The 19,829-nt window shown below is 44.3% G+C and overlaps 1 protein-coding gene across 6 annotated transcripts in view; it reads right to left on the bottom strand.

The window, feature by feature from the left end:
• dpep2 (dipeptidase 2) overlaps positions 1-15,132 on the bottom strand; it is a 77,381-nt gene extending 62,249 nt beyond the window's left edge. For 2 of the 6 annotated variants that reach the window (XM_078544232.1, XM_078544238.1), the window contains exons 1-3: positions 14,823-15,127; positions 12,521-12,720; positions 11,533-11,659 (exon numbers count right to left, since the gene is read on the bottom strand). In XM_078544232.1, the coding sequence (XP_078400358.1) occupies positions 11,533-11,659; positions 12,521-12,720; positions 14,823-14,825 (330 nt within the window). In that variant the 5' untranslated portion in view covers positions 14,826-15,127. Of the gene's footprint in view, positions 1-11,532; positions 11,660-12,520; positions 12,721-14,606 lie in introns of all 6 variants that reach the window. The other 4 variants (XM_078544237.1, XM_078544233.1, XM_078544236.1 and 1 more) reach the window with 4 other exon arrangements.
• Between the last annotated feature and the right edge of the window lie 4,697 nt (positions 15,133-19,829).

Raw genomic sequence — 19,829 nt, 5'->3', positions numbered from 1 at the left:
TTTTTAACTGAAGTAACATTTGGACCCTGTTATAATTCCCATTCTCTCCTTTACTCAAAAATCTAGATTCATTCAGAAAATATCAACATTAAATTCTTGTTCAGTCCTTTACCAAAAATCCCCATCCAGTCCAAACTCAGTGGGCCAAAGCGTCTGGCCTCCGAATCATCATACAACTGAAGATGTGCATCCAGACTCTGTGGAAGCCCTGATGTGTGGAACTCCATGGGAATTATCTGGGAAGTTTACACTTCAGACAAACAATTCCCCTGCTGTCCAGGGCCCTACATGAATGCCTCTGACTCTGAGTTGGAATCAGAGACTTTGGACACTGCCACTGTATAATTACCCAGGAAATGTTAGACAGATTAAAACCTAGTCTAATACCTGGGTAGCTGACCTCTGCCTCCCCACAATCTACCTCCTGACCGTCACCCCCAACTACCCCCCGACCCCAACTACACCCCTGACCTTACTACCCGTCCAACCAGACCCGACCAACCCCCGACCAATCAATTTCCACCCACCCAGACCCAACTACCACCCAGCCATCTGACTACCCCCCAACCTAACTACCCACTCACCCACCTCACCCACTTACCCGCCTAGCCAATTTACCCATCTCATCAACCTGGCCCCTACCTATTTACCCACATCACCCACTTACCCACCTCACCCAACTACTCACCTCACTGTAAACTTCTACAAAAGATTTATGTTATCTGACCTTATCCTCTGTAACTTAGTAGATTCACTTTGGTTCTGACAAGATTTTAACCAATTAAGCTAAAAGCAGAACGGATAGAAATTTTAAAAGAAGTTTATTTTTAAAAGAAAAATATGTATACTTATCAAATCTTTTACAACTTCAGTTGGGTGATCAATCCAGGTAGAAATGTAAATCGACATCAGGTTCCCTCATTGATAGTGATTTCACTGAAATCTTGCCCCAGGGAGCACTCATTACCTCTTACAATTATAGGCTCTCTCTTTCTGTGGTAAAGTGAGGTACCCTGTCCCTTTAAGAGAATGCAAGTGTACTGATCATGTGACAGCACTGACAAATCACTGTACAGCATGGGCAACTGGGAAATGTAAGTCAAGTTCTGGAGGTTTCTGAGTGAGCACGTATGATCTGGTGCTCTGCCCTATGTCTCAATAAACCATCACTGTTTATTCTTACGTCAGTCTCTCCCCATTATTGATTGCAAGCAGCCATTGATGAGAACATAGGAAACTCTTTCAAGTTACCAACAGTCACAGATTGCAACTTCTTTCGAGTACAATCACAGTTCTTGGTTTTCCGGGAGTGGGACATGAACCCACAACTCTCTGATTCAAAGGCGAGGATGCTATGAACTGAGCCACAGCTGACACCTCCCGGAGAACATAGGAAAGTCTTGTTGGGTAGTAACTCTTTCGAGTTATCAACAGTCACGGATTGTAACTCTTTTGAGTACATTCACAGTTCTTGGTTTCTGGGAGTGGGACATGAACCCACAACCTTCTGATTCAAAGGCGAGGGTGCTATGAACTGAGCCACAGCTGACACCTCCTTTCGAGTTATCAACAGTCACAGATTGCAACTCTTTCAAGTACAATCACAGTTCTTGGTTTCCGGGAGTGGGACATGAACCCACAACCCTCTGATTCAAAGGCGAGGGTGCTATGGACTGAGCCACAGCTGACACCTCGAACTTATTTACCCAAGACATAAAACTTTCATGACTAATTAGCAAAGTTGGTTCTCAAAACCTCAATTTTTAATCTTTGAATTAGCATTACCTCATTTCAAATTGAGCCTGGTGTAATTAGCCAATTGGTCAATTGTTGTTACTGGGTTAATTTTATTGGATTTAGCCATTTGCACACATTGTCCCAAGAAATGGAACAATGAGACTGTTTATGATGTTTCCCTTATCCAAATTTGTACAAGTCTCTACTTATTACCTGGCATCTGCTCCACACAGCCAAGGACAGAATGGAGATCATGCTTAGTGGTACCTGGTTGCTCCGTTTCCCACAGACGAAGCTTACAGCAGCAAATTAATACTTTTAAACTTGCAGACATTAGTATATTCCCAGCCTTAATAACTACTTGATTAATTTCCTATTCTTCAATCATAACATAATTGAGGTACACTACTTATTCAATCATCTGATTCTGGCTGCATGTGGAAGATCATTAAGTACAGAATGTAAAATGGCTTCTTTGGCTCAGTACAAAATGGCGTTAGCTTAGAACAGTGAATATAATGTGAACATTTCCTAAAAATGGTTAAGTTAAACTAAAACCCACTGCCCAGGCCTACTTATACACCCAGCTACCCACCTCACCCACCTACCCACCTCATTGACCACCCATCTACCCCCTACCGTTACCCACCTCACCCACCTACCCTCTACCCACTTACCCACCTCACCTAACTACCCTCTACCCACTTCCCCACCTCAATCACCTACCCTCTACCCACTTATCCACCTCACCCACCTACCCATTCACTCAATCACACATTCATCCACGGATCCACTCACCTATCCATTCACTAACATTCAAATTGGACTTTTGAACTTACCATATGGCAGCTAATGCTGTAAAAAGGTGGGGGGGGGTCCTGTCTTTCCCCGACTCTACTCTGGTCTGACAGAGTTCTCCAATTTACGCTGCGTTCTGCATTTCTGTGGAAGCCGGACTTGGAAGACCCCAGGAGAAATGTGCAGCAGTGTCGAATCGGGGGAATTTTCGGTCGCAGTGACAATCTGATGATCATTGCCACTGCCCGGAAGATCCAGGCCAATATTTCTTTTCAAATTGGTCAAAAATTAAATGTGTGTTACATGAAAAACCTGATTACCCCAACACTGCATTTACTTAGAATCATTTCACAGTGAGGTACTTTCTTGTATAATTGTAACGGAAATTCATTTGAGAATGTAAAATGTTCTTTATTACTTTTAATTTATGGTATTTCAACAGACATTAAAATTAAAACATGTTGCATAGGATTCTGTAATTTAGGCGTATGACATAAAATATATCATTCTGGGAACTTCAATTTAGGGGGACAAGGTTGATGCAGTCAGTTTGCATGCTATCCTTTCATTTCTGAGGCTACAGTTTGAATCCAGGCTAGACGGAAGAGCCTGGATACAGGCATATGAACATACGAATTAGGAGCAGAAGTAGGCCATTCAGCTCACCAAGCCTGCTCCGCCATTTAATAAGATCATGGCTGACCTGTTTGTGTTTTGAATTCCACATTTCCCATCTACCCCCGATAACCTTTGATTCCCTTGCCTAACAAGAATCTATCTACCTCCGCTATAAAAATGTTCAATGACCCCACCTCCACCACCTCCTGTGGCAGAGAATTCCAAAGCTGCACAACCCTCTGAGAGAAAAAAAATTCTCTTCATCTCTGTCCTAAAAGGGCGACTCCTAATTTTAAAACAGTGCCCCCTAGTTCTGGACTCACACAGAAGAGGAAACATCCTTTCCATGTTCACCTTGTCAAGACCGTTCAGGATCTTATATACTTCAATCAAGTCGTCCCTCACTCTTCTAAACTCCAGTGGAAACAAGCCCAGTCTGTCCAACCTTTCCTTGTAAGACAACCCGTTCAATCCAGGTATCAATCTAGTAAACCTAATCTGAACTGCCTCCTGCACATTTACATCCTTCCTTAAATAAGGAGACCAAAACTGTGCAGAGTATTCGAGATGCACTCTTGCCAATGTCCTGTATAACTGAAGCATAACATCCTTACTTTAATGTTTAATTCTTCTCATAATAAAGGATGGAATTCCATTAACCTTCATGATTACATGCTGGACTTTCATACTAACTTTTTGTGACTCATGCACTTGACATTCTGTATCTCGGTATTCTGCAGCCATTCTCCATTTAATAAATATTATGCTTTCTTATTCTTCCTGCCAAAGTGAACAACTTTACGTTTTCCTGCATTCTACTCCATCTGCCAAATTTTTGTTCACTCACTCAACCTATCTATATCCATTTGCAACCTCTTTTTGTCCTCTTCACAACATACTTTCCTACCCATCTTTGTGTCATCTGCAGATTTAGCTACCGTGCTTTTGCTACCCTCATTTAAGTCATTGATATAAATTGTAAAAGGCTGGGGCCCCAGCACAGGCTCCTGTGGGACTCCACTTGTCACATCCTGCCACTCAGGAAAAGACGCATTTATGCATACTGCCTGTATTTTCTGTCAGCCAGCCAATCTTCTATCCATGCAAATATTACCTCCTTCACCATGAGCTCCTACTATGCGCAATAACCTTTCATTTGGCACCTTGTCAAATGCCTTCAGGAAATCCAAGTACAGCCTCCCGTTTATCCACAGCACATGTCGCTCCTTCAGAGAACTCCAATAAATTGGTCAAACATGATTTCCATTTCACAAAACCATGCTGATGCTTCCAGATTACCTTGAGTTTCTTTAAGTGCCCACCAAAACCTCCTTAATGATTGACTCTAACACCTTCCCCTGACAGATGTCAAGCTAACTGGCCTATAGTTTCCCATTTTCTGCCTCCCTCCCTTCTTGAATAGAGGGGTTATTTTTGCTCATTTCCAGTCTGATGGAACCTTTCCAGAATCTGGTGAATTTTGGAAAATTAACACCAACGCATTTACTACCTCATTAGCCACCTCTTTTAAGACCCTACGATGAAATCCATCTGGACCCAGAGACTTGTCAGCCCACAGCTCCAGCAGTTTGCTTGGTACTGCTTCCCTAGTGATTGTAATTTCACCAAGTTCCTCTTTCCCTTCCACCTCCTGATTTACAGCTATTACTGGAATGTTTTCTGTATCTTATATAGTGAAGACAGAAGCAAAATATTTGTTCACTTCATCCACCATTTCCTTATTATCTACTATTAACTCCCCATTCTCACTCTCTAGAGGACCAACACTCACTTTACTTAGATAAAGGCAAAATACTGCGGATGCTGGAAACCTGAAACAAAAATAAAAAATGCTGGAAAAACTCAACAGGTCTTACATCTGTGGAGAGAAAGACAGAGTTAACATTTCGAGTCCGTATGACTCTTCTTCAGAGCTGAAAGGAAGTAGAAATGTGGTGAAATATATATTGTTTAAGGGGGTGGAATAAGTGATACTGGATAGAAGGCCAGCGATAGGTGGAGACAAAGGAGAGATTGCGAAAGATGTCATAAACATAAGGCGTTTTCAACAAAATTCCTTTCATTTTTGACATCTTGAAACGTTAACTCTGCCTTTCTCTCCACAGATGCTGTCAGACCTGCTGAGTTTGTCCAGCATTTTTTGTTTTTGTTTCAGATCTCCAGCATCTGTAGTATTTTGCCTTTATCTTAGTGTTTAATTCACTGCCACTTCTCTTCCAGGAATGCCTACCTTGAAGAAGTACTGCTCTTCTCTCCGACAGGACTTCCACTCACTTTACTTACTCTTTTCCTTTTATATACTGTTAGGAACTAGAGATAGTTTAAGTAAGTTATATTTGTATTTGTGGGTGTTTGGGATGAGTTTTAGTTTTAATGTTTAAGTTTGATTTGTATTTCTGTACTTGTGTGTTAAGAAAGGGAGAACTTGAGTTTTAGTTTCACCTTAAAAGATGCGTGCATTTTAATGAGGTTTACAACTCTTGAAGGAGAGTTAAAACAAACAAATAAGGTAGAAAAAAACTGTGCTGTTGCCTACCAACAGGGGTCCAGAGAGAGAGGCCTCTTACAGACACAGAGAAACTGAAAGCAGTTTGAGTTCAGTTGGTGATTATGCTCTAAGGTGGAGGCAGCAGTTTAAGTCTCTCTCTAGCTGCCATACTAGCAGATTGCTGAGGAAAATAAGTCTAAGAATCTTAAATGAGTTGCTCTAAAGTTAAAGTAACAGTAAATGTCAGGTGAGTTCTGGATCTCAAGGGAGATATCAAGTTGTCAGCAGTCTACTGGGAGAAGAACTGCAGGGAACAGGTCCTAAAAGGAAAAGAGATAGGTCCCAAGAAGACCTTCTAGTCAAAGGAAGAACAGGAACCTTGGAAAGATTCTGTTCAGTGGAAGTGAAAGCAAGGAGCCAAGAGGAAGACTCCAAGCTTAAAGGGAGAAAGCTGCAGGATGCAGACTTAAAGCAAAATAAGCTTGTGAGAAACCAGAAGATCCAAGAAGACAGCTGAAGGTCTGTAACTGTTTATTATGGGCATGTGAAGCAGTGGGAACAGCTGAGCCTGAGAGAATGTGTGTGGAAGAAAGCTTGAATGTGATCCTGGGGGGAAGAACATCGGAAAGAGAGTTCAAAACCTTGGAGGCGCACCCTTGTGGAAGATGTCTGAGAGAAACCGTCGATTTGAGAGAAGATTTCAAAGCAAGTTCTTCGAGAGTGGAGATTTGATACCCCCGTGTGAAAGACAGAGGACAGAGCTCAGTGAGACTGGTTGGCTCACAGTGTGGCAAGCATCTGGGGGGGGTGGGGTTGCTGAGAAATTCATTGTATCTGTTTGGAATGGCATCTGTCAGAGTGTGGTGTGTCTGACCACAGGTCGCCTATTGGTTTACATGGACTGTGTACTTACTGTGAACAATGGAGTATAAGATAGCTTTTGTAACTTGAGTTATCCTTACAAATCTGTACATATCTGTAAAGGTATAGTTGTGGGTGAAGGAGTGTTGCAATATAGTTCATCTTTTCCTGTTTAATAAATCTTTTATTCTTTTGTTAAAAGTTCATCGTCTGACTCCTGTGACTCTGTTCAGTAGCCGCTTTCCATGTTTCTAAGCAAAAAATAAAAGTTGGGATCTATCAAACCAGGTTCCACCCTGAGATCTGACTTGTCCAGTAGTAACATCAGCTGGGATCATAACAATACCTGTAGAATCTCTTGCTATCTGTTTTTACATTTCTAGCTAGCTTCCTCTCATACTCTAATTTCTTTCTCCTGATTAATCTTTTTGTCATTCTCTGTTGTTCTTTGTATTCTGACCAGTCATCTGACCTGTCACTGATCTTCGCAGTTGTATGCTTTTTCCTTAAGTTTGATGCTTTCCTGAACTCATTTAGTTAACCACAGATAGTGGGTCCTCCTTTTACCATTTTTCTTTATAGTAGTAATATATTTATTCTGAGTATTCTGAAATATCCCCTCAAATGACTATCACTGCTTCTCTATTGAACTATCCCCTAGCATAGTATCCCAGTTCATTTCAGCTACCTCAGCGTTCATGCCCACTTAGTTGCCCTTATTTAAGTTTCAAATACTAGTCTTAGACCCACTCTTCTCCCTTTCAAACTGGATGTAAAATTCAATCATATTGTGGTCACTGATACCTAGCCTTTACCCTGAGGTCATTAATTAATCCTGTCACATTATACAATACCAAGCCTAATATAACCTACACCTGAATCTTCGGGTTGGCGAGTGGGTGTATGCCCCGCTCACCGATGCATAAAATGATGCAAGGTGACGTCGGGTGTGTGTCTCGATGTCACCGCACATCATTCCAATCTTCAGTTTGGCGGGCACGCACCAGAGTCACAGGCCTATTAAGGCCATTTAAAAACTAATTAACAGAGCTGCCCTTCCAACTTTAACGTTGGGGGGCAGGCGAAGAGCCCAGGCGGCCTTTGCATTTATCATGAAACCTCATCCATGGGCGGGATGAGGTTTCATGAAGGACTTATAAATCAAATAAATTTTTTAATTAAAATTCATTGGCATGTCCCAGCTTATGTGACATCAACATATGAGGGGACATGTCTGAAAAATGTTTTTTTCTTTATTTAAATTTATCATAATGAAATTAAACTCCCTGAGGCAGCTCCATGCTTCCATGCAGCTCCTTACCTCAGGGAGATTTTTGCGCTCTTTCACACACATGCACGATAGAGTGCAGGTCCCGACTCAGCCTCTTCCCCCCCACCCGCACAGGGAGCACTCAGCGCTTCTGGGTGCGCGTCATGCTGAGCGGGCCAATTAAGGCCTGCCCACGTAAAATGGCGGCGATCAGCTGCGCGCGCACCCGTGCCCGCTCCCAATCAGCACCCCCCCAACGGGGAGAAAATTCTCCCCCTAAAATCTGGTTGGTTCCAGAATGTGCTGCTCTAAGAAACTATCTCGGAAGCATTCTATGAACTCCTCATCCAGGCTACTGTTGCCAATGATTTTCCCAGTTTCTATGTAGATTAAAATCACCCATGTTTATTGCCGTCCATTTATCACAAGCACCCAATATTTCTTATAGTATATTTCGTCCTACCTTATGGTTAGTTAGGTCTGTTGACCATTCCCAAAGCGCCTTCTTTCCCCTACTATTCCTCATCTCCACCCAAACCAATTCTACGTCCTGATCTCCTAAACCAAGGTCATCTCTAACATTGCACAAATGCCATCCTTTATCAACAGTGCTACCCCTCCACCTTTACCTAGCTTCCTATTCTTCTTGAATGTCATTTACCCTTCAATATTCAGGAACCAATCCTTGTCATCCTGCAGCTATGTCTCCATAATGGCTATCAGATCATATTTATCTGCTTCATTGTGCATTATCAATTAATTTCCTTTGTTATGAATTCTACGTGCATTCAGATTCAGAGCCTTTAGTTTGTCTTTTTGTTATCATTGTAACATCTAGTCTTGACTGTTGGTGTATTCTTAGGTGTGTTTCTCTCTGTCCCTTCCTGCCATTCTTTGACCTCATTTCCCATGTTACTAGTTTGATCTCCTGCCTTGACCCTATCCCTTGATTTCCTACTTCTTCCAAAGCTCGATTCCTCCCACCCCACCCCGCCTGTACTTAGTTCAAAGCCTGCTCTACTACCCTAGTTATACAGTTTTCTAGATCGCTGGTCCTAGCATAGTTCAAGGGTAAACCGTCCCAACGGATCAGCCCCACTTTCCCCAGTGCTGGTGCCAGTGCCCCACAAACTGGAACCAATTCCCCCACACCAGTCATTGGGTCACACATTCATTTCACTAACCTTATGTCCCCACTGCCAATTAGCATGTGGCTCAGGTAATAATCCAGACGTTATTACCCTTGAGGTTCTGCTCTTCAATTTGGTGCCTAGCTCTTCATATTGTTTAAGCAGAACCTCTTTCCTAGTCCTACCTATGTTTTTGGTACTTACATGAACCAAAACAATTGGATCCACCCTCTCTTACTCCAAGTTCCTGTCCAACCCTGAGCAGATATCCTGAACCCTGGCACCCAGCAGGCAACATAGTCTTCTGGGCTCATGCTCTTGGCTGCACAGGACAGTGTCTATCTCCCTTACTATACTATCCCCTACCACCACTACATTCCTTTTAGCTCCCCCCACTTGAATGGCTTCCTGTACCACGGTGCCATGATCAGTTAGCTCATCCACCATGCAGCCCTCACTCTCATCCAAACAAGCAAAAAGAACCTCAAACCTGTTGGACAATTGCAGCGGCTGAGGCTCCCATACCCCTGCCCTCTGGGTCCCCATAACCTCCTTACTCGTGGTCACCCTATCCTTGTCCCTGACCACTAACCAAATCAGAAGGCCCTGTCCTAAGGGGTGTGACAACTCCCTGGTACAAAGCATCCAGGTAACTTTCCCTATCCCTGATGTCAAGCAGTGTTCGCAGCTCGGCCTCCAGCTCATAAACTCTGAGCCGAAGTTCCTGCAGCCGCAGACACTCCACTGCACATGTGTTTGCCTTGGGCTACAGTGGCTTCGAGAAGCTGCCACATCCTGCAATCACAGCATATCACCTAAATCTTCTTTCTCTTTCTGCTAAGCATAAAGGTCCTAATTAAAGTGACTTTACGTAATGTAAGGGAATTATGCTTGGCCTTCAATTGTACTAATTATGTTAACATTTAAAGGGATTGTGTTCAATTATAGTCAGTGTTTATTTAATTATAGTCATGTTAATGTTCCATTTTGTAAATACTGAGAGCACTAAGGGTTCTCATGGTGATTAGTTTTATGCCCATGTCTGTTTAACAAACTCAGGTAACGGACTACAATTGCTAAAGCATGATTGCAAACCTTGACCCCTGATTTTAATTGTGTGATCAAGAAGCTACGTGGACTTTGTTTGAAGTGGGATCTTAGGATACCCAGGACTACTGACCCAGGAGAATAGCTTTAATTAATCAAGTGACCACATAGGGAAATAACATGGGGTGATGCCCACGGTACTTTAGTTCTGTGGGAAAATCATGCAAATATTTGATTTTAAATGTTGATTTTAAGTTCTGAATAATTTTTTTGGCTGTAACCTGTGTACTTACCTGAAATAGCTCACATTGGCTTAAAAGAATGATTCATATAACTGCAAAGACCAATTGAACTGGTTAGAAGTGATCCTTCACTAATAGTATGGATAAATTACATCACTCTGGAAGGAGCCAGGACTAACTTAATCACATCAAGTACAAATCATGTCACACCAAGGAGACCCAGGCACTAGAACCTTTAGAAATTGAGTGAGCCAAAAACCCTCGTCACAGCGGAGAAGGAGACCATTGCAAAGGCCAGTCTCTCAGTGGTGTGAAACTACAGCACGAGCAGACCACATGATAAGTCCTGGCATGCTCCACTGTCCACAGATAAAACAGAAAGTAAAGCCTGGAGCAATCTGTAAACCACTGCATGGTTTGTTAAGTTTTGCTATATGTTAATGTTTAATACATTCTTCTGAACTGCTGAACTAAAATATCTTTCTGTCGCCTTTTTGTCTTGTCTGCAAAATTTGTCTAAAATGTACAACTCTGGCCAACCACTTCCAAGTATGTACAAATCCACTGTCAATGGTTTAGAAGTAAAGTGGAGAGTCTCACTCAGAAAGGTCACATGCTTGGCTAGACTGGGGAAAATGTCAGACTGATATAGCATTAAGGCCCATATTTATTTATTTTTTGAAGTAAAGTGAACAGATATGATGAATATAATGAACGCATGGTAATGGTTTGGAGATTTTCCATTTCTAGTTACCTGGCATGAATATTCCTTTAATCATGGTGAAATTGGCTGTGATTGTCCAGGTTTTTGGGTTGATATGTGTTTTCAAAGGTTGTAGTTACCAGCCGCTCAGCAGCCTACAGTTTAAGATACTCACCTTGCAATTCTTTAACTGCCCTCAGAAATGGCCTAGCAAGCCACTCAGTTGTATTCCAGAAGGCAATTCACCAAGACCTTCTCATGGACAATTAGGCAGGTACAATAAATGCTGGCCTTGCCAGCGACACCCATATCCCATGGATGAATTATAATAAAAATATCCCAGCATGGAATGAAATGACTGCATGTTAATACAACAAATCAAGTGTGTGATGGCTTTGACCAAGTCATGGCCCAAGCTACAACATCCAACTAAAGCTTCCTTTAATTTTAAATGATAAAATTACTGTTTATTATGAAAGTTCAATGTATCTACCAGCCACTTCATCTTCTCAATAATTTGTGCCACGCAGAATGTACTAGGATTACATGAGGTGGCGAGAGAGAAGAAAAAAAGAGCAATAAAAGGAGAATGAAAAAAGAACATTGAGAAAATATACCTGGGCTCCCACATTTCCTTCTTTTAGTTTGTTAATATTTGTATATGTCTTGTTCCAAGTTTTCAAGTCAACTGCAGTCAGGTTGTTGTTAAAGTATCTTCTCAGCTGTAGTGCTAAATCATTGTGGCTGGAAACAATAACAAATGATTATCAGTTTATTCTAAATGCTACCTGTGTAAGTTAAATTGCTTTAATTCTGGTTGATACCATTTTACCAATTAATGTCCCTCCAATTTACAGTCTCCCGTTATTGAATCCAATTGTTCCTTAAATGTTGTTTTGTCTTCACTATTCTACCCACAAGTGTACTTCATGTGTTGATCATTCCTTGTCATTCTTACCTAGTTCGATTCTTATCTTTCCACTTGTGGAATCACTTGCAATGGGGTCTCTTCCCACGCCCGCACCATGACCTCTGATGTCCCCCAAGGATCTATCCTTGTCTCCCTCCTATTTCTCATCTACATATTGCAACAATGTCAGTTTCCACATTTACTCTGACACCACTCAGCTCGACATCATCACCCTTTCTTTCAACCCCTCCACTTCCTCTGATTCATCACACTCTTATCTGGCACTGCGTGGATGAGCAAAAATTTCCTCCAACTAAATATTGGGAAGACCAAGGTCATTGTCTTTGATCCTCACCATGAACTCCAATCCCTATCCACTGATTTCTTCCCTTTCATTGGTCACTGACTGAGGCTGAACCAGGCCATACACAGTCTTGATGCCCTATTTGACTCTAAGCTGAGCTTCCGACCCTATATACGCTCCATCACAAAGAGCACCTACTTCCGCCTCAGTTTACCGGTTTGAGCCTGTGTTCCCTTCTCTTGTCTCCACTGCTTTGTTTAATTAGTTCACCATTTTCTGTTGTCCGATTTCAATTTGCTTTTCATTTTGACTGCTTTACGTTCCTCTAAATTAACAGTCTTCTAAATAGTGAATGCTGAGCAAGGAAGTAAGGTGATAATGGAAAACATACCCATCGATTAATGGTGCAGATTTCATTATTTCATTTACTTTCTCATCTCTTGGGGACACCAGCGAGGTAGACAGTAGTAAGAGTAGAAATAAAATTGGGTGAAGCGATGCCCAGAAATCCATCTTGTAGGATGAAGCTTGTATCTCAGAATTGTAGAGGTGAGATAAATAACATTCTGTATGACAATCAGACACAGACAGCTGTTAGGAAAAATAGAAAACAAAATGTGGAATTAAAAAAGTGCCACAACCCATTCATTCTGAGACAGATGCTGCATTGGAACTGTTGGAAACGTTTTCACTTTACTTTCATGGTGGGGGTGAGGAGAAGGGTCAGACAAAACACAGCTGAACAGTAGATAACTGCAAGCAAGATACTCCTGCCTGATACTACGTCAGGGATCCATCTTAATGAAGTCTCAGTGCACTTTAGAGAGAGAAAGTGAGAGAACGACTTGCATTTTTATTGCTTCTTTCATTATCCAAAGCACTTTACAGCCAATAAAGTCTTATGTAATAGTCACTGTTGTAATTTAGGAAATGCGGCAGCCAAATTACACACAGCCACATCCCACAAACAGCAATCGACCAGGTCATCCATATTTTTAGTACTGTTCTTTGAGGGATAAATATTGGGCAAGACTCCAGAGGCATCGTGGGAACAGTACTGGACTAGTAGTAATCCAGGCAAATGCTTGAGGGATATGAGTGGAATTTTGAATTCAATTAATTAATAAATCTGGAATGAAAAAAGATAGTCTCAGTAATGGTGACCATGAAACTATCAGATTGTTGCAAAAACCCTTCTTGTTCACTAATCATCTTCAGATAAGAAAATCAGACATCCTTATCTGGTCTAGCATGCAAAGTGACTCCAGAACCACAGTGATGTGGTTGACTCTTAAATGCCCTCTGAAATGGCTGAGCAAGCTACACAATTGTATCAAACTACTACAGAAAATTTATAACGGAATGAAACAAGACAGACTACCCGCCATCAACCTAGGCACCAGAAACGACAACGGCAAACCCAGCCCAGCAAACCATGTAAATTCCTCCTAACATCTGGGGGCTTTGCCAAAATTGGGAGAGCTGTCCCATGGACCAGATAAGCAACAAGCTGACATAGTCATACTCACAGAATCAGACCTTACACACAATATCCCAGACACCACCATCTCCTTCTCTCAGTATGTCCTGTCCCATTGATAGGACAGACTCAGCAGAGGTGGCGGCACAGTGGTATACAGTCGGGAGGAAGCAGTCCTGGGAGTCCCCAACATTGACTCCAGGCCCCATGAAATCTCATGGCATCAGGTCAAACGTGGGCAAAGAAACTTGCTGCTTACTGCCACCTACTGCTTTCCCTCAACTTTTGAATCAGTACTCTTCCACATCGGGCACCACTTGGAAGAAGTACTGATGGTAGCAAAGGCATGTGATGTATTCTGGTTGTGGGACTTCAATGTCCATCACCAAGATTGGCTCGGTAGCACCTCTACTGACCGAGCCCTGAAGGACCTATTTGCCATGGCACCTCAGGCTCAGCACTGCACTGAAGTATCAGCCTGGACTTTGGGTGGAGTGGGGCTGTGAGTGTTATCAACTGAGCTGGAGGCTGTGAGCGGCTGCAGCAGTCTCGGCACCGCATGTTATTTTGTCCCTTTTTCAGTCTCCAGCGCCCTTTGTTTTATAGCCACGAACTAAGGATGAAGCGTTTCCCCAAGGGGAAAGATGTTAGAAGACATAAGTCGCAAAGCCTTTTTTAGTTCGGTGTAGCAGCAGAACTTTGTAAAAGATTCCGGTTTCAGGCTTTTTCCCATTCACCCAAAGACAAGGCACATTGTAACGAATTCTAGTTGGACGTATCACTAGAACTTTTATCAGATGACCTTCCGTTTCCTGACTGGCCTGGTCAAATACCACTTTCTCGTCTCCAAAACATCTATATCGAATCGCCCAAAGTATTCAAAGATTTTTTTTTAAAAAAACACGTAATTTTTAATGCTCCTTTGATTGTCTCCTGAGTTGCTCACATCAGTTCGCTAGAGACTCCCGGACAATCCTTGGAGGGTTAGCAAGCTCACATTAATCAAGGTCCCTGACAGGGAGCGGCAGGGGAGATAGTAGCAGTCATGTTAAACACAGCGCCGCAGTTGATAAAGAGATCTCCAGGCATCGCTTACACTCTGTACCTGTGCCGCTGCACCACCCGCTCACAGGCTGGCAAAGGACTATGCACTTCGCTAACACCTTGTCCCGGGCGCTCTTGCCGCCAACTATTAAATCTCCGAACCACTAACCATGGAACTCTGCTGGGCACGTTCCTGTGTTATAAAACGCCTACATTTCCACTGACATCACTCCTAGTCCAGCCCCGAAGCAGGACTTACTGCAGCTGTGCCTCTCACAAAGATGGTTTGAAAATCGTCTGAAGCGCCTGGTGTGAATTAGATTATTTGCTGCAGCTATACTGAGTGCTGTTGTGGCAGCTACCCAGCTTGGTTAATTTCTCACTAACATTCTGTGAGTTGACCACCTTGGGAGGTGTAGGTTAGGGAAGCGTTGAATGAGTGCAAGCAGTAAGTTGAACCAGAGGTACGTTGTTTGGTGGTGGCTAGTTGTTCCTGTCAGTTTGTGTTGACTTAACTTGTTGCACAGGCGCTGTTGCATTGACGGCGTCATTCGATCGGAGAAGTGTTTTGCTTTGCCCTTTTTTGAGGCAGTGTGTTGACATTTTTCCACTTAGACAAAAACAGAATTACCTGGAAAAACTCAGCAGGTCCGGCAGCATCGGCGGAGAAGAATAAAGTTGACGTTTCGAGCCCTCATGGTCATGAGGACTCGAAACGTCAACTCTTTTCTTCTCCGCCGATGCTGCCGGACCTGCTGAGTTTTTCCAGGTAATTCTGTTTTTTGTTTTGGATTTCCAGCATCCGCAGTTTTTTTGTTTTTTTCCGCTTAGGACTGGTAGAGCAGATTGCTCTAAAATGAACTTCACCACATCCTGCACTGCCGTCAGAGTTGCTGCCACGCAGCCCAACAGCTACAGGCACTCTGCTGCTTGTGGGTAGCAAGGTTAAGGAAGAACACAGGGTGAGTCACAGCACACAGTTCAGGAGGAGGAGCAAGTTGTGTTACCTGCCAACTAGCCACCTGCCGACTGCAGGCCCAACGCAATTCCTGCCCCAGGATAAAAGCAAAATACTGCGGATGCTGGAAACCTTAAACAAAAACAAAAGTTGCTCTGAAGAAGTCATGCGGACTCGAAACGTTAACTCTGTCTTTCTCTCCACAGATGCTGTCAGACCTGCTGAGTTTTTCCAGCAGTTTTTGATTTTGTTTCACAATTTCTGTCCCTGCTGAAGTTCCTAGGGTTTCAGACCTCAACGGGTCTGCTTCCAAAGTAGCATCACCTACAAGTCACTTGAGTTTGTGCAAAATATAGTGAGTTGTGGTAAATAGTATGGATCTGTGCAGTCGTGGTTGAATGGTTCTCAGCAGTGAGTCTGCCATTGAACTTTGCCAGTGGAATCCTTAATTGAACAAACCATAGAGAAATGAAAGCATCTCTCTTCGATGCTTACATTTCTTCTACAGATACCTTGGTCATCTGCTTTAAACATGGTTGTGGCTAATTAAACTCTGACTGGACTCCCCCCACCCTCACCCCATCCTGTGCCATTTTTTTGGGCTCTACGGCCACCTAATGCTCAAAAATGGGGCCTGAGATGTGCATGCACACTTCCGATCCGAAATGCACCAGATGCCATCTTGGTAAAGGGGCTTGTGCGCATGCACTGAAAGACTGCTGGCAACATGCAGAGTAGGCAGATTATGCTGTCATGTCAACCAGTGTATAATGCTGATTTGACACCTGTGCTGTAGCCGACAGGAAGATCTCTGATAGCCTTGTGCTACCCAGGGATATGATTGCTTATGTACGGGACAGGGGTGTGGACACCTGCCTCATCAGCCTGGATCTGCTCTCCAAAATGGAGCTTGGGGGGAGGAATCCACAACCAGATCCAACTGCTCTACACAAACATCAGTAGGGCAGTTTCAATCAATGGGTGGGAATCAGAAAGTTTTCTAATTAAATCTGGAGTCAGGAGGGCTCCCCTCTCTCCCCTGCCCTGTCCATGTGTTGCATAGAACCCTTTGCTGAGTCCATCGGGAAGGATTCAGGCAAAAGAGGAGTGATAATCCCAGGCAGTGGAGGCACTCAGGTCAAAGCCAAAGTACATGGACAATACCACTGTCTTCTGCGTGGATCCACTGTCAGTGCGTAGACCAATCAACATCTGCGACCATTTGAACTGGCCTCGAGAGCCCAGGTAAATTGTGGCAAGAGTGAGGCCATGTTTTTTGGGAACTGTGATGACTGATCCTTTGTCCCCTTCGCTGTCCAGTCAGACTGCCTGAAGGTGCTGAGGATATGGTTTGGAGGGACCAGGGCATGCATTAGAAACTGGGAGGACTGAGTAGCTATGGGGAAAAGAAAAACTGGGCATGTGTGGGCAACGCTCCCTCGCTATTGGCGGTGGGAACCTGGTCATTAAGTATGAGGAACTCTTGCCGTTGCTGTACAAGGTCTGACCTATTCTTCACTCCTGTGCTGTGGCGATCACCCACGTCATCTTCCACTTTATCTGAGGTCAAAGATAGACTGTGTTCGTGTGAACACAATGTACAAACCTCTAGATAAAGGGGGAAAAACATGCCCATCATCACCCTCATCCTGACAGGCACCTTTGTATGTGGCTGCATCAAACTATGCGTACACCCTCAGTATGCAAACACCAAACATTACTTGTGCAGATGTCCTACCTGTCCCCAGTGTTGTGAAGGATGGGTCTGGCCACGCTGTCATGGAACGCTCCAAGTAGTTGGACCGTGCCATATCACCTGTCCCTCATGGAAACATTTATGCAGAGAAACACCTGCGACCACAAGTCCATCAGGTAGTGGTCGGCACATAAATTCCTAGAGGCCCTGTGGGAAAAGGAGATGGTGGATCCTGTCGATTGGTTCCCTGAGCAAACTGTCAAAGTCAGTTGGCAGAATGCCTCACCACCAGAACTTTCAAACAAACACCAAGATGTATCTTGGCTGGTGGTGAGAAAGGCCCTCCCCATTAGATCCTTCCTACATGCCCCGAGTCTTACCTCCTCCACTCGTTGCCCTCGAGGTGGCACATTCCAAGGTCCAGGACTACATGCTGAGGGACGCACTGAAGCTTGGGCCAGCCACCGCAGAAGCACAATGGGGAAAGGTCGATGTGTAAGCTCTTTCAGCTGGAAATGGTGTAGGACCCTTTGGGCAGTGTAACTCACATTGAATGTATACAGTAAATATTACATGTATCGCAATTGTATTGAAGCACCTTAGAGTGCAACCTGATCTATGTGGAAAATTTGAATATCATTGCGCTTTCTTTGATAGCCATTTTGAAATGTTTTGTAATGTTCTTTTAAATATTTTATGAATAAAGTACATTTTTGCAAAAAAATTGTTGATTTGACACCAGAGCTGCCATTTTCTAATTTTCCACTCCACTCAGCCCCACACTGCCAGACATGGGGCAGAATTTTTCCGTCGGCGTGCAGGGGGCGGGACCCGCATGCTGACGCGTAAAATGATGCGCGGTGATGTCGGGCGTGCGTCCTGATGTCACCGCGCACCATCACGATATTTCACTGGGCAGGCACGTGACGATGTCTGTTGCGCGGCCACCAGTCATTACCTGACCAATTAAGGTAATTGAGGTTCCAATTATTGTGGATTTTAAGGTGTTCGGGCTCGCGGCTATCCGAAACTTTAATGAGCCTCATCCACGGGTGGGAAAGAGGGATCATTGTTTTTGCGAATCCTGACATTTAACAGTTAGTGCTCAGAAGTTATTGAAAGTTGCATGTGTGAGGTGGAGAAGTCTCAAACACATAGCAGCTGCTTGGGCTGCACCCATAACCTTCAGGTCAGCGCTTTTCAGTGAGGATTTGTTTTGCGGCCTGTAGGTTTCAGCAAGCCTCCCTGAGCCTGGGATTGGGAGGTGATCTCTCCACTGGAGGCACCTCATCCGAGGAGGAAGGAAGAGCTAGAAGGGGGAGGAGGCCAGGAGTGCACATTCAGTCTCCAGGGGAGCCACTTTTGGGAGGACAGGTGCAGGCACAAGGGGCACAGGGCCAAGAGGTAGCCCAAGGCAGAAGGGGCCGCAGAAGACGCCACTATCCTGCTGCCAGGATATACAGAGCACGAAGCAGCTACCTCAATATGTCTGAGGTGCAGTGTTGAAGGAGGCTCCATCCACCAAGGGAGACAGTCAACACTATCTGTCAGATGATTGGTCCAGAGATATCAGCTAACTATGTGGGTGGACACCCCATGCCAGTGGCTCTAAGGGTCACAGCTGCCTTCAACTTCTATGCCTCTGGCTCTTTCCAGGGCTTGGTGGGTGATCTTTGTGGTGTCTCCCAATCAGCTGTCCCACTTGTGTCAAGCAGGTGACAAACGCTCTGTTCAGGCATGCACTGACCTTCATCCATTACCACTGGGACGAGGCCAGCCAGACAGAGTAAGCCAGAGGCTTCGCGGCCATTGCTGGTTTCCCCCGCGTCCAGGGTGCAATAGACTGCACACATGTGGCCATCAAGGTGCCAGCAGGTGAGCCTAGTGCCTTCGTCAACAGGAAGGGCTTCCACTCCATGAACGTGCAGATAGTGTGTGACCACAAGACACAGATTTTACAAGTCTGCGCAAGGTACGCAGGCAGCTCCTACAATGCCTACATCCTCAGACACTCCCAGGTGCCGGGGCTCTTCAGTGCTCCAGCCCGGTTGGATGGATGGCTGCTGGGCGACAAGGGCTATTGCCTCAGAAGGTGGCTCATGACGCCTCTCCGCCATCCAAGATCAGAAGCTGAGCAGCGGTATAATAGAAGTCATGCCTCCACAAGGGCTGTGGTGGAGAGAGCCATCGGCCTTCTGAAAATGCACTTCAGATGCCTGAACCATTCCAGGGGCGCACTCCAGTACCCCCCAGATCGAGTGTTGCTTATAGTGGTTGCATGCTGCGCTCTGCACAATCTAGCTCTGCAAAGGGAGGGGCGCTGTTGACAAAGAAGATGTAGACAGAGTGGCTGGGGCTGAGCACGATTAGTCCAGCAGTGAGTCTGAGGATGAGCACGCACAGGGAAATGATGAGGGGGCACAGGCTGACCCGGGCATGCTCCAGGGAGGCAGGGACACCCAGGACACTCTAATCCAAGGAACCTTTAACTAGCACAGCACATATGGACCTGCAACATAAGC

Source organism: Cetorhinus maximus, chromosome 6 (genome assembly GCF_964194155.1).
Source record: "Cetorhinus maximus chromosome 6, sCetMax3.hap1.1, whole genome shotgun sequence".
NCBI classification, from domain to species: domain Eukaryota; kingdom Metazoa; phylum Chordata; class Chondrichthyes; order Lamniformes; family Cetorhinidae; genus Cetorhinus; species Cetorhinus maximus.
Note: the sequence above shows the minus strand (reverse complement) of the source record. Positions and strands in the feature narration are given on the sequence as shown.